General features: G+C 34.8%; 2 protein-coding genes across 3 annotated transcripts; one reads left to right on the top strand and one right to left on the bottom strand.

Moving 5' to 3' along the window:
* The first annotated feature begins 1,247 nt into the window (after positions 1 to 1,247).
* On the top strand, positions 1,248 to 4,061 carry LOC132277612 (uncharacterized). The gene is made up of 2 exons (XM_059779450.1): positions 1,248 to 2,165; positions 3,762 to 4,061. The coding sequence occupies exons 1-2, from the start codon at positions 1,351 to 1,353 to the stop codon at positions 3,865 to 3,867; spliced, it is 921 nt and encodes a 306-aa protein (XP_059635433.1). The 5' UTR covers positions 1,248 to 1,350; the 3' UTR covers positions 3,868 to 4,061.
* Positions 4,062 to 4,184: 123 nt separating this feature from the next.
* On the bottom strand, positions 4,185 to 9,269 carry LOC132277611 (NAC transcription factor 25-like). Of its 2 annotated transcripts, XM_059779448.1 has the most exons (4): positions 9,026 to 9,266; positions 5,075 to 5,649; positions 4,922 to 4,987; positions 4,185 to 4,790 (listed from the first exon to the last, which is right to left on the bottom strand). In XM_059779448.1, the coding sequence occupies exons 1-4, from the start codon at positions 9,102 to 9,104 to the stop codon at positions 4,419 to 4,421; spliced, it is 1,092 nt and encodes a 363-aa protein (XP_059635431.1). In that variant the 5' UTR covers positions 9,105 to 9,266; the 3' UTR covers positions 4,185 to 4,418. The 2 variants fall into 2 exon arrangements, with proteins under 2 accessions (XP_059635431.1, XP_059635432.1); XM_059779449.1 differs by lacking the exon at positions 4,922 to 4,987 and having other exon boundaries at positions 9,026 to 9,269.
* Positions 9,270 to 13,529: the final 4,260 nt, after the last annotated feature.

Below are 13,529 nucleotides of genomic sequence, written 5' to 3'. Positions count from 1 at the left end.
TATAACTAATTTGTGCCACAGATGTATTCCTGTCCGTATAAAATAAGCTCGCTCTGTAGTGCAATTCAAAACAAATGCTTCATTCACACACACACACATGTATGTGTGTGTATAAAAGAAAAGTAATCTTACAAAATTTTAATTGGTCCAAAATCATACTTTAGTTTCAACGCAAATATTTAAATATTGAAAGGATAAATTTGAAACTTATTAGGAAAGAAAATGCTCTTTAGAGAAAAATTTGTACTACTTTTATAGGTCCCAAAATAAATGTTTCATTTAAAAAGTCAATGTACTATTTTTGTAATACCTTCTCTCATTGAACCTATAAAAAATAAACTATCACATCACTTAGGAATAAATTTGAAAATTCATTTAATACTAATATAATAAAATAATAATAATAATAATTTTTTTTTTTAAAGTTAGAGTTTAAAAAAGAAATACTTATTTTGAGACGTAGAAAGACTTATAAGTAATCAATTATTCCATGTACATTTGTACATTTTTATTTTGAAAATTCATTCAAAAACCAGAAGAAAATACTAGGCCTGTTTGGCTAGTACTTTTGTTTCGTATTCTTTTGCTTTTGCTAGTGTATTGTAGCGAAACAAAAGTACGAAGTATGTTTGGTAATATTTGATGTGCTTTTGAATAGTACCGAAGTGCTTCCAAAATTGAAGCCAAAATCGGAAGCATCAAAATGATGCTTTTATTTAATTCCGCACTGCAGCAAAGCATTGTTCAAAAAAAAAAAGAAAAAATTCTAAAATAATATTTTTAACTAACCATTCAAACTTACAATACTTTTTACCAAACATGCTTTTATATTTTTACTTCTAAAAATCTTGTAATAAATTTATGTTACCGAACAAAATTTTAAATAGTAATGGACACACTTTAAAAGCAGAAGCATTACTTATGTTTCGGGTCAAAATAAAAACACAAAATAATTATGATTGTCAGACATATTCTACACTATTAGATAAAACCAAAAACTTGGATAACGATTAATGCTGCGTATGCAAAAATAAAAGTTAACAAGGCTGACCGTGTTTCTTAATTCCCAAGTCAAATAAATTACTGTATTAAATAAAATTTTCAATTCAGGTAGATAAAGTCAGACTTAATAAAATCTTAATTCCCAAGTCAAAGAAATTACTGTATTTCTTAATTCCCAAGTCACACTTAATAAAATCCTAGTTTCCCTCCAACTCTTAAGTCTCAAGTTTCGGAGTAACTTCGTGATTTCGACCCTATAAACATGAGTAGTTGGGCTTATATTCCAGGGTTCGACCTTCCGAGTGTCATATTTTATCTACAGTATATGCGAAGTAGAGAGAGTGGAAGATGGTGATTGTGAAGGAAGAAGCTCACTGCAGAAGAGTGCGTGTGTTCCGGTGGAACGAAAAGCTTCGCAAGAACAGAATATCTGAGTCTGAAGGTCTGTTGGTCTACTTCATCACCAGCAAATTCACTACCATCCACCGCGATACCGATATCGAAATCAAAGATGACAGGTTACGGAGAGCAATACGATTCGATGTCAAAGGGTTGCTCTCTCACCATTCCATCAAGTCACTGCCTCACACCGTTCTCTCGGCCACCAAACAGTTCCTACCAGAGACCATTCTACCATTAGGCGATGAAATCTCAGACTATCTTCTCAAAAATTACAATTTTTGCACCAAGAATATTCTTGGCCCCAATTTGCCCAAAATTGTGATCGTGACTGAAATTTATCGAATCCGAACCGTTGATCACACCGACATCGATCTCAATCTTTCTCCTATAGCGTCGATGTCACCTCCTACCCCACCTAGGCTGGGATACGACTACGACCCCGGATCTGACTCGGACTCGTCGGGGTTTTCGGATTTCGAGATAGATCACGATGCGGAGAAAGTAGAGGATGATCCATATGATAGTTACAGCGTAGACGTGGAGTTGTATTTGTGGATTATAAGAGAATTTTTGGGCGAAAAGGGGTATTTTCCGACAAGAGGCGTTGCGATTGACGAACCAATAGGGTTTGTTAAAGTTGAACCCTTGCAGGGTGAGGAAGAGGAGTTTATTGAGGGTGATAAATGCGCGATTTGTCTTGATGAATTAACGACTGCCACGAGGATCACTAGAACAACCTGCTCCCATGTTTTCCATACCAGGTGCATTTCTGGGTGGTTGTGGAAGAATGATTCATGTCCAACTTGTCGAAAACCATGGCCTTTGTTTTAATTCCCTCCCAATGTCAACTTTGAAACTTTGTTTTATAATTTTGGTATAAAACTTTGAAAGCTTTGATTATGTAATTTTATCTTTCTAATTGCTTATACTGTATTCCATATCTAACAATGATTCTATTATTTGTGGGGGTGGGTTCAATTTGGATTTGAATTGAAAAACTTAACCCCTTAAGCTGAGGTGCCACCAATTCTAATTCAAAATTTCTATGCCATATGATTCTATTATTTGTAAGGAATGTAGCATTTATTCCAAAGGCATAGAGGATGATGTAAAAAAATGTAGGACAAATGCAATCAAATCATCCTTGATAATCCGCTAAAATCTCTGTTATAATCTAGGAGGCGTGCCATTTGGACTAGGAACCTTGTCAGGAGCAAACCCCATGACGACTTCCTTCATTTCTTCTTCAGAAATAGGATTCTCCAGTAATTTGCCTCTGATAGAGTCCAAGACATTTTCTAGGTTCCTGCAAATTAGAAGATAGGTTAGAAGGCTTGGAATACAACCTCTCTAGAATTCCACCAGCCAAGCTCTGATGGAATTCTGATTAGAGGACACACTTTCTTCCTCAGTTTCAAGTCTAGTAAATGGAATTAACAGCTCTTGTCTATTTCACTTTGTTGTGGAATAAATTTTTTTTTTTTTTTTAACATCTACCATTATCTGCGTGTCACTGCATCCTTTCTGAGCCCACAATTTCTCCACACAAGCATATAAATTTTCCACTTCTTCCGTTGCTACCTTAACAGCCTCAATACACATTTCCTTCATGGGACTATGCAACAATTGAAGCTGAAATTTCTCCAGCTTCTTAGTCGCAGCCTTCAACTGATCAGAAGTATGACCTTTAGCCTTGTTCCATTCCTTCATTTCATACTTCACCAATCTCAATGTTTCCATAGATCTGTGAATAGGAATTATAAGAGAGAGTATTTTCTCTCCACACATAATCAACAATATACTCCAACCTCAGCCATGGAGCACAAAATTCTTCAAGAACTTGAAGGGCTTAGGACCAGTGGCACAGTTCTCATCAGTCATCATAGCTTACAAGTTACAACCATAGGAAACTGATCAGACAGAGAGGCTGCAGTAAGGAATAACTTGGAGTTACAAAAGGTAGCCAACCAACATTGGTACAAATTCTCCTCCTAGAATATTGATTATTGAACCATGTCCATGTACCATTAGCCATAGGAAGGTCATCCAACCCAATGGATTCCAGAATTGAATTAAATTCATCAACTACCCTTTGAGGGATGCTTTTACCTCCAATATTTTCTTGATGAAACCTCACCACATTCCAATCTCCAATAGCCATCCAAGGGTCCATCAACTTTAGAGCAATGATGTTGTAAATTAGCCCAGAGGACCTTCTATCAGCCACTCTTGTTGCTGGACTTGGATCTGTATTAATAACAAAAGGAAGGGGGGGAATGGATTGTTCTCGAGAGTATTAAACATGCTTGACTATCATACCTGACAAGAATTGAGTTGATACGATTTGTGGTTGTCAGGCTTGGCGAGGAGAATGTAGGTTACCGGCATTTGTACTTCCCAATGTTAAAGCTGAGTATTGTTGGTGGAAGGCCATTTCCTTGTGGGGGTGGGCAGTTGTTCTGAAAAGGCTTCTGGCTGCAAGGTTAGTGGTGTTAAAGCAAGTTCTGTTTGAATGTATATTAATTTTCTGCATGATCTCACTTGGATATTAAGTGGTGGCACTTGTCCTGTACCTGGTTTCCTTTCATTTTTTTGTGAGTAACTATTCCTCTTTCCTTTTCTTAAATCCCTTCCATTTATCTTGTAAGTTGTAATAATGTGGCAGATTACTAAATTAGACATTCTCTCTATTTTTTTTTTTTGTTTTTTTCTAATTAAGATCCAAAAGAAGGGTATGTAGCAGAGTTCCGAAAACCATAAATGTATTTTGAAAACAAAGAAAAAAATGAGTCAAAATTCAAATCATCCCCAACAATTCATACCCTACCTTCAGACCCTAATTTGATCATCTTTAAGGCAAGCCATACATAGGGACTAACAAGACATCAGATACCAACAGATACCAGAATCAAAAGGAATATAACATTCTAAGAATCATGTAAATGTTCCACCACCGAGTATTTATCTTTGGCAAGCTATATACACAATATACATAGTTCCTCTGGATCTACCCTTCAATATGAAGGAGGCGGCGGCGAATGAATGCATCCTGTCACTACAAAGTAGTCAGAGCCAACCGGGAGACTATATGGATTTATTGTAGAGGGGCCACATGGGTTTACAGTTGAGCCCAAATTCAGGGTCAACCGATTCGTTCCAGTCATAGTAGGTAGTGGCATGACGGTTTGCTTTTCAATTTTGACAACTTCCCGAATGATAAGGCTGGGACGAATTGGAAGATGGTCATCAAGTAAAGCAACTGATGCTTCAGACAAGAAGTAATTAGGGCAGTTCTGAGCCTCATAATACCCTGCAGCATTCAGCACAAAAGTAGCAATGTCATGTACTTGCAACCTTCTGACAGAAACCATCTCCTTGTTCTTCGCCTGTTACAAAATCACACAGAGATTAGGGAATATGCAAACACAGCCAAACCACAAACGTAAACACGCTACACCAGGAAAAACTAAAACAACAAACATAACCAACAGAATATAGCAACAAAAGTCATTATTACCTTTGAGGTCTTATCACCTGCAGAGGTTTGGGCCTCCAAGAACGAAACTTTTTCCTCGTTCTTCGCCTGTTAAAAATCACATATAGAGATTAGGGAACATCGAAACCATTCTTATTGCTCTCTAACATATGTAGCAACAAAAGTCGATAATACCTTCAAGGTCTTATCAACTGCAGAGGTTTGGGCCTCCAATGTTGCGCTTGAAGGGAGAGAAAGCGACAATTTAAGATCACCACTATCATTCAAGGAGCTTTCTTCCCTAAACCAATTATTGAAGATAAGGTTTCTATTTTGTTTCTTGATTTGTTTTACAGGGTAGATTTCTACCAGGGCCCATTCATTGAGTTCAGCAAACGTGTATTCCTTCATTAGGAACCTGTCCTGCCCATGGTGTGGTTTCCATTCAAAATTAAAAGATCCTTTGTAGCCAACAGTTCCTACGGCATCTACCACTTCTTTGCTGCCAAATTTTCTCCAGGTTCCGTTCAGCGCTTCTCTCTGAATTCTTGACCCCAGCTTATGAAGCGGGGTCAAGAAATACATGTTCTCGACATCAGCCCCATAGATACTGTTGAGTTGAGTTGGACTATAGTCATAGATGTCCAATTCTGCAATGGTTCCCTGAGGAATGGGTTTCCCTTCTACCTTCAAGCGGAGGTAGAGGAAGAGTTCCCACTCTTGCGGATGAAATCTGACTCCTATCGGTACCACATTTTTCCAGCAGTAACCTGAAAACCGGGGTTAGCTCTTTTGTCAGTGGAATCACAGAGAAAATGAATTATGACAGGAGATTATAGTACTCCTATTAGGATTGTACTCCTTAAAATTCAATAAAGATAAGAAATCATTGAAGCAACCTCAGAACTATGCGATGCATATCTAATCCTAAAAATGATGCCTAATAAGGGGTCATAAGAAAGAATTTTAGGATCGTCTTCTACCTCATGCTGCTTTTCTTTAACTTTCTACCCTTTAGCATCCTTAAGAGGCCAAAACAAACCTCGGAAAGACGGAAACCCCTCCTCACCCTTAATCCTATCTGACAAGTTCTAAAATTTCCTTCTTGAAATCAACAACTCCTGCACCTTAAAACTATCATATCTAGTCTTTTCCGTTCATGCTCCCCTAAAGTTCGACTTTTCTTACTCAACTTTGAAGTTTCAATTTAGAGTCATAATCCTAGTAGGAGCAAACTCCTTAAGATTCAATAGAGATAAATAATAATAAAAATAAATAAAAACTGAAAAAAGAGGAAAAAAGTATGGAACCTCCCATGAAGTTGCATGATGCATTTATATCCTCAGGGTTATTTGCAAATGGCCAATAGATCAAGCCCCCCTAAACTATGATGTGATAAATTCATGGGTCTACTCATTGTTTCCCACATTGGGTATTGAAGATGGGGCCCACTTATATGCCTTCAATAATGGAACTGAGTGTGTAACAACCTCAAAATTGAGTGCTCGGAGCACAAAGAAAGCTCAAATCAGCTGAAAAAGAAAAAAGAGGAAGTGTCCTATTTTATGGGGCTGGGATTGAGAGAGAATTTTTAACATGTATGATCTTACTAGTTATTATGATGACCTTATTATGATATAAAGAAACAGTATGTGACTAAGTACGTGCCATAATTTGTTTAATGTATTGTTATGAAATAACATGTCATCCATTTAATTGTACCATATTATGATTGGAATAAATTACTTCTTGTTGAGAGACTTTGTGTGATGCAGAAATAGAAACAATGACTAAATAATGTATATTCCTAGATGTGATGCCTAATAAGGGGTAATAAGAAAGAATTTTAGAAACTTCTTCTACTTCCTGCTGCTTCTCTTTAATTTTCTGTCCTTTAGCACCCCTAAAAATCTCAACCCCGCAAATCCCTTGCCTGCCCTCAAAAATCCTAATGAAAGGTCCTAACCTTTCCCTCTTTCAATCAATCAAATCCTTCACCCAAGAACAACAAAATGTAGCCCTTTTTATTTTGTTCATGGTTACTGTCCATGCTCCCCGGTACTACGTTTTTTCCAACTCAACTACAACCCCAGAGCCTTTTCCTTTTACCATTTTGCAAAACCTAAAACTCCATACCTTCCCCAACTTCTCAACAGAGAAAATCAATTATAACTAACCCTTACAAACCCTTCTAACACCACCTACATCAAATTTTCTACTATACTTTACAGGACTGTGTCCTTTGCTCTTGTACTACATGAAAAAGTGGCACCATATACTACGTTACACATAATATGCATGTAATATAATATGGATGTTTGGAGGTGTCCACCATGTCTGAATTTTAGGGTTTGCCATGTCTGCTCTGTATCAAACTTCACTTGACACCCGTGTTGTGACCACAAATCATAGTGAAATTGATGATTTATAGGTTAATATATCTTTAAGCCACTGAATTTAGCAAATTGAAATGCAGACAATAACATTTTGTCAAGGATGATAAAACTAATGGATATAATTTTTAGATATTAAAATACATCAACAATAATTCAAAAGGGAAAAAAAAAGGGAAAGAAGTTCGATGATTCATTTAGGAGGAGGAAATAATTGGAGTACCTAAGAACATAACCAACTCAGAGTCTCAGACTAAGGTTCTGATTTCAAGTGAAAAAAAGAAAAAGGTAAAATTGTTTGTTTCTTCTCCAGCAGTCTACTAAAGTAATCCAAATTGGAGCGGTAAAGAAGAAACACTTAAAAGCATGATTCAACTCTCATAAATAAGCATCCTGCGAAGCAAGAGAAATAAAGCACCTGAAAGAAGCTTCAGCTTATGGTAAAGAACTTAATACAATGCTCTGATAACTATAATAACTAAGAGAGGCCTCCAGTTTTTCATGTAGATTATATTTTAAGAATATGTTAAACTTTCAGTCCACCAACTTTCTCCAACAGTCAAAAGCAATGTTACTTATAAAGAGTCTCCAGATTATCTTCTCTTCATAACATATATCGTCTGGATAACCAATAGGCCTTCAATTGACAGGCTATGTACTTTGTAGTTTCAAGAATAACCAGTCATCTGGTTCTCACGAAGTCAAGACATTTAGACAAAAAACAATGGCAAATTGTATTGATCATCTATCATTCCCTAATGAAGGTCTAAAGCCAGCCTTATTTACCACCTATGCACCATCAATGAGCACAAAACTAATACCATTCCTCAAGAAACCCTAAAGCTATGATGCATCAAAGAGGGGAAAGCTTGGGCCTCTATTCTCCTAATCTCCTCCACTAAGTTTTTTATGGCATTTTCCTTATCTATTTTATCTCTGGTTAAGATCCAGAAGAAGGGTATGTAGCAGAGTTCTGAAAATCATAAATGTATTTTGAAAGGAAAAAAAAACGAATCAAAATTCAAAACCACACCCACCAATTCATACCCTACCTTCAGACCCTTTCAAATATATAAACTCAAAAGGAGAGATCCATATCAAAGAACCAAAAGGAAATTATGTTCACATTAATGACAATATCAACATTTTATCATCCAAAACCCAAACTTGAAAACCCTTCTATTGACATCCATATCTTTCTTTACAAGAATTCAAATTGAAAACCGATTAAAGTGTAATATTGGATAACCAAAAAAGAAATAAATAACATGAACACATAAACCATCAAACTAATGCCTTTCCCTCAAAAAATCAAAATCGTTTATCAGCCATCAACAAAAAAAGAAAAGGAAAAAGAAAAGAAAAAGAATAATATTTCTATACTAGAATTCAGAAATCAAAATACAATTCAAGAACATGGGCTTAATTAATATCAATCCATAATAAAGAGCCAAGAACAAGGCAATGCATGCAGAAGCCTCAAAACAACAAATTTTGTTAACAATAGCACAAACTTCAAAAATCATCTGAACAAGTGACAACCAATATCTTTTCTTTAAACGCGTTGAAAGAAAGGAACATAATTCAAGAACAAGACCCAACTAAACCCAACCCTTCAAGCAAAAAAGAGTACAATCCATACTGAAAATGAACAATCTTGGAAAACAGCACAGTTTTAATTCTCTAAAGCCAATAAAAACCTATACTACTGAAAACTAAATTACACTTTGAATGTGTAAGAAAGATTGCTTACCAGAACGGCCATGATCAACATGAGATAATTTGACGGAATCTGAATTGGGTGAGTTCAATTTTCTCTTAGTTCGACCCATTGTGCGTGACTGTAGCCTTGACAAAATTTTCACCAACGTTGAAGTTCAGACTTCAGAGAGTAATGAGTTTAGAGAGAGAGAGAGAGAGAGAGAGAGAGAGAGTGTGTGTGTGTGTGTGTGTGTGTGGGTTTGTTTTGTATATTCAGGGGTAATCTGTTTTTGGCATGAAATATATAGGCATGGGGTTTGATTGAAATAGAGAAGGGAAAGTTCTGTTCACGTGCTTCTTCTGGCTGTGTTTGGTTTGTTCTAATGCAACCCGAACCGTTTGCGGCTCACCTGACCTGCCCGTGCTGCTACTTCCAACCCCAATCAATTTGTTTTAAGCCCAATCTTAACCTTTTTAAGCCCAATTCATTACAAGAGTGAGGTGTTTTTTTGATACTCCCTTCTCTCAAAATAGTTGATAGTTGGGAGAGAAGAATTTAATTCTAAACGGATTGAGCAAAATGATAAATATTTCTTAGAGTAAATTTTTAAGTGATAGGAGTATCTGAACATTAAAAATTAAAAAAGATATCAAAAAAAATATTGGGTCTGTTTATTTTGTAATTCTGATAACAGTTTTCTGTTTTCAAAAAACTAAAACAGAAAACTGTACAAAAATTTCTACTTAGTTCAATTTTTTAAATTTTTTTTATATAAAAACACAGTTATAAAAAGGTCTGGAGTTTGCTTAATTTGTAACTCCGAAAACAATTTTCTTAAACTATTAAAAAAAAATTCTGTTTGTTTTAGTTTTCTAAAAACTCAGTTATAAAAAGACTTATTTTCAGATAATTATCATTTATTGTTCTCTAAAAATTATTTTATATTTTCTAAATTCTTGAGAATTGTTTTCACAGTTATAAACTAGTGCTTATTTTTTAGTTTTATCAAACAACACCAAGACAATAGTCCATAAAAAACTTGCACTTAAAAATCATTAAATTTTGAATTGATATGCATCTTCATATATTTGAGGTCAGGTTTTTAATAGTAAGAGCATTTAGGAACATCATAAATTTAGTTCAGGGAGAACAATATTACACGTGATAAAATAAATATTTTAGTAAAAGAAAAAAAATTTGAACTTCGATTGAAGAAAGGAAATGTAATTTTTATTTATTTATTTTTTTGAAGAGAAGGAAAAAAAATTGAATAAGAAGAGTAAGAAGGGAAAAAAGAGAAAGAATTAGAAAGACTTTTTGAAAAATTAATAATTTTAGGAGGTGATTTCATATAATTTAATAAAGGGAAAAGTCTGAAAAACACTTTTGTAGTTTTAAATTTGCCACTTATACCCCTTTTGTTAGATTTATTTATATAAATCTCTACCGGATATAAAAATGTGCAATTTAGCCCGGTGACTATTCCGGTGAGAATTTGACATGCACATGACCATTTTTAACCCTTTTTTCCGTAACTACCCTTTTAATATTTCTATACTACCCCTCACCATATATATATATATATATATTTGTATATAGTATATATGGGTAAATTTTGTAGTTCGCAGTTACAGAGAGAGAGAGAGAGAGAGAGTTTGCAGTTACACAGAGAGAGAGAGAGAAATAGTTAAATATGAAACAGAGGGATTGAAATCCAAACCCTCACCACTCCTCTCCGGCGACACACCTCCCTTTCACTCGTCGCCGAATTGATGGTTCAAATTAGACCTAATTGCTTGTTTCGGCGAACCCAAATCGAGAGTGTGGTCTCGTCGCCGAATTGATGTTCATATTGAAACCCAATTGCTTGTTTCGGCGAACCCAACCCGACTGGATTGCAGAGGGTTAAACCTAATTTTCCAAGTTTTTTGCGATTAAGAGAATTCCCATATTGATTTCGATTCTCTGTGATGTAGTTTTGAACTTATATATATATATATTCCCAATCAGAGAGAGAACTTCCCACTTCCATGGCGGTCAGTCGCCGGCCATCACCTCCTCACCTCCCACCAACAACACCGTCTCTGCCGCTCAACGTGAAACGTACGCCACCACGCAAACCCAGTGGCACCACCCCAAACATACACAAACCCACTGCCATCACTCCAAAACATACACCACCACCACACCGTCAAACCCAATTTAACAACACAAACCCACTGCCATCACCCCACCATCTCCGTCACTTCTGATAATTCAGTGTGATTTGGGGATTTAATTTTGGTATTTCGTCAAAATGATCAAGGGTTATAGAGTCACGTCCAAACACCACCTTTCCTAACTGAGAATTGGAAACACCATATCAGCTTTAGCGACCAGGCAAATCGGCGAGACCACGGCGAATCACAAATCCACAGTCCGACAGTGGACGACGGCGATTGTCCATTTCTAGCTTTTTCGTTCACCGGCCATCCAAACAACGACGGAAACTAAAAGATATATGTTTTGATTTTTTGAGCAATCTGAAATGGAAACTGAAGATATGGGTTTTGATTTTTGGAATAATCGGAAATGGAAACTGAAAGATATGGGTTTTGATTTTTGGAACAATTGGAAATGGAAACTGAAGATATGGGTTTTGATTTTTTGAACAATCTGAAATGGAAACTGAAATATATGGGTTTTAATTTTTTGAACAATCTGAAATGATATGCCGATATCGGTTTTGATGGGTATTAGGTTTTGAACTTTTTTTCCTAGTTCGTTTTGAACTTTTGATTCTTGTAGACAAATAGATATATGGGATTTGAACTTTTATATGGTTTTGTAGTTTGCAGTTGCACAGAGAGGGGGCAAGATCAGAGTCGAGAACGAGAACAGAGATGGAGTATTGATAGAGGGCTATTTTAGTCTTTTCACATTTTATGTTATATTATTAGTTTTTTTTAATCATAGATAGAAGGTTATTTTAGTCTTTTTGTAGTTCCGGTACCGGTCAATAGCAGTTCACGCCAAAATGCACTAATTCGCACCATTTTTAAAGTACACGGGAGGTAAATAAACAATGGAGGTTATAGCGAAACCTTTAATAAATCATATGCATAAAATGTAAAATATATTTTAATGGGTTAGTACTGTCAAGGGCAGCTTTGAGAAAAATAATTTTATAGAGGCATTTGAATAAATTATACATAAGAAAAGTATAAAAAAATAAAACTAATAGGCTAGCATGGGCAAGGAGCACGAGAAATTATTGAATACTTTCCGGATATGATACCTAAGGTAGTGAGAGCCTTTAGATTATGAATGTGGTGATGGCCCCACCACATCCAAGGGTTGGGATGCCCTGGGGTACCATACCCCCAGGGTATCCAATAATTACTCCAAGGAGCACTTGCCCTGAGCCCATGCTGGCTCCGTACGTACCTGATTTGTTGCTTTATGATTGAATTTGTTGTTTTTTCTCAAATGTATCACAATGCAATTTTTATATTGTTATTTTTGCATTTTATTTTATCACAAGTTATTTTGCCAATTATATTTAATTATTTAAAATAATTACAAATTTAAATTTTTTTCTTTCTTTCTATTTACTTCATACTAACCATAGGAACTTTTAAATGTTAGTTTTTGACCCTCTCTCTTAATCTCTCATTTTCTTTGCGAACTAATTTTCAAAAAAAGAACTAAAAAAAAAAAAAACCCTTAATTTCAAAAGTGTTCAGTGAATTCGGCTCCCCCGGGAAATTAGTGTTCTGTGCAATTTGACCTTGCATGAAGGCAAGTAGCTATTATCTATAACTAATTCGTCCCACATATGTATTCCCCATCCGTATAAAATAAGCTCGTTCTTTACTGCAAGATTTTCAAAACAAATGCTTCATTCAAAAACATATATATATATATATATATATATATAAATATATATATATAAAAGAAAAGTAATCTTACAAAATTTAAATTGGTCCAAAATTATACTTTAGTTTGGAAAGCTTTTTTAATTAACAAACAAAATCTTTAAATATTGAAAGGATAAATTTGAAACTTATTAGGAAAGGAAATGCTTTTCAAAAGAAAAAATTGTTCTACTTTGATAGGTCCCAAAATAAATGTTTCATTTAAAAATTTAATGTACCATTTTTGTAATATTATCAATTTAACCTTTTCCCATTGAATCTATAAAAAATAAACTATCATATCACTTAGGGATAAATTTGAAAATTCATTTAATACTAATATAATAAAAAAATAATAATAATTAATTTTTTTTTTAAAGTTAGATTTTAAAAAAGAAAAACTTATTTTGAGACATAGAAAGATTTATAAGTCAGCACATTACACATGGTACTGTTCTGGTTCATATTTCTGTTAATATTCTTGTCCTAGCAGCCAAAAAAAAAAAAAAAAAAAACGAAAAAAAAAAGGAGAAGATTTATAAGTAATCAATTATTCCACGTACATTTCTACATTTTTATTTTGAAAATTCACTGAAAAACCAGAAGAAAATACTAAAAATAGTAGATTATTAGATAAAACCAGAGACTTGGATAACGAT

Source organism: Cornus florida, unplaced genomic scaffold (genome assembly GCF_030987335.1).
Source record: "Cornus florida cultivar Cherokee Brave unplaced genomic scaffold, ASM3098733v1 CherokeeBrave_3.0.0_Hap2_Chr10, whole genome shotgun sequence".
Lineage (NCBI taxonomy): Eukaryota > Viridiplantae > Streptophyta > Magnoliopsida > Cornales > Cornaceae > Cornus > Cornus florida.
Note: the sequence above shows the minus strand (reverse complement) of the source record. Positions and strands in the feature narration are given on the sequence as shown.

What these genes read in the sequence shown, in the direction of transcription:
- LOC132277612 (XM_059779450.1), top strand. Translation starts at nt 1,351, where the DNA reads ATGGTGATTGTGAAGGAAGAAGCTCACTGCAGAAGAGTGCGTGTGTTC. An exon ending in TCCCATGTTTTCCATACCAG is followed by an intron (nt 2,166 to 3,761) that starts GTGCATTTCTGG and finishes TGTGGTTGTCAG; the next exon opens with GCTTGGCGAGGAGAATGTAG.
- LOC132277611 (XM_059779448.1), bottom strand. Translation starts at nt 9,104, where the DNA reads ATGGGTCGAACTAAGAGAAAATTGAACTCACCCAATTCAGATTCCGTC. An exon ending in TGTTGATCATGGCCGTTCTG is followed by an intron (nt 5,650 to 9,025) that starts GTAAGCAATCTT and finishes CCCGGTTTTCAG; the next exon opens with GTTACTGCTGGAAAAATGTG. An exon ending in CAGGTGATAAGACCTCAAAG is followed by an intron (nt 4,791 to 4,921) that starts GTAATAATGACT and finishes ATTTTGTAACAG; the next exon opens with GCGAAGAACAAGGAGATGGT.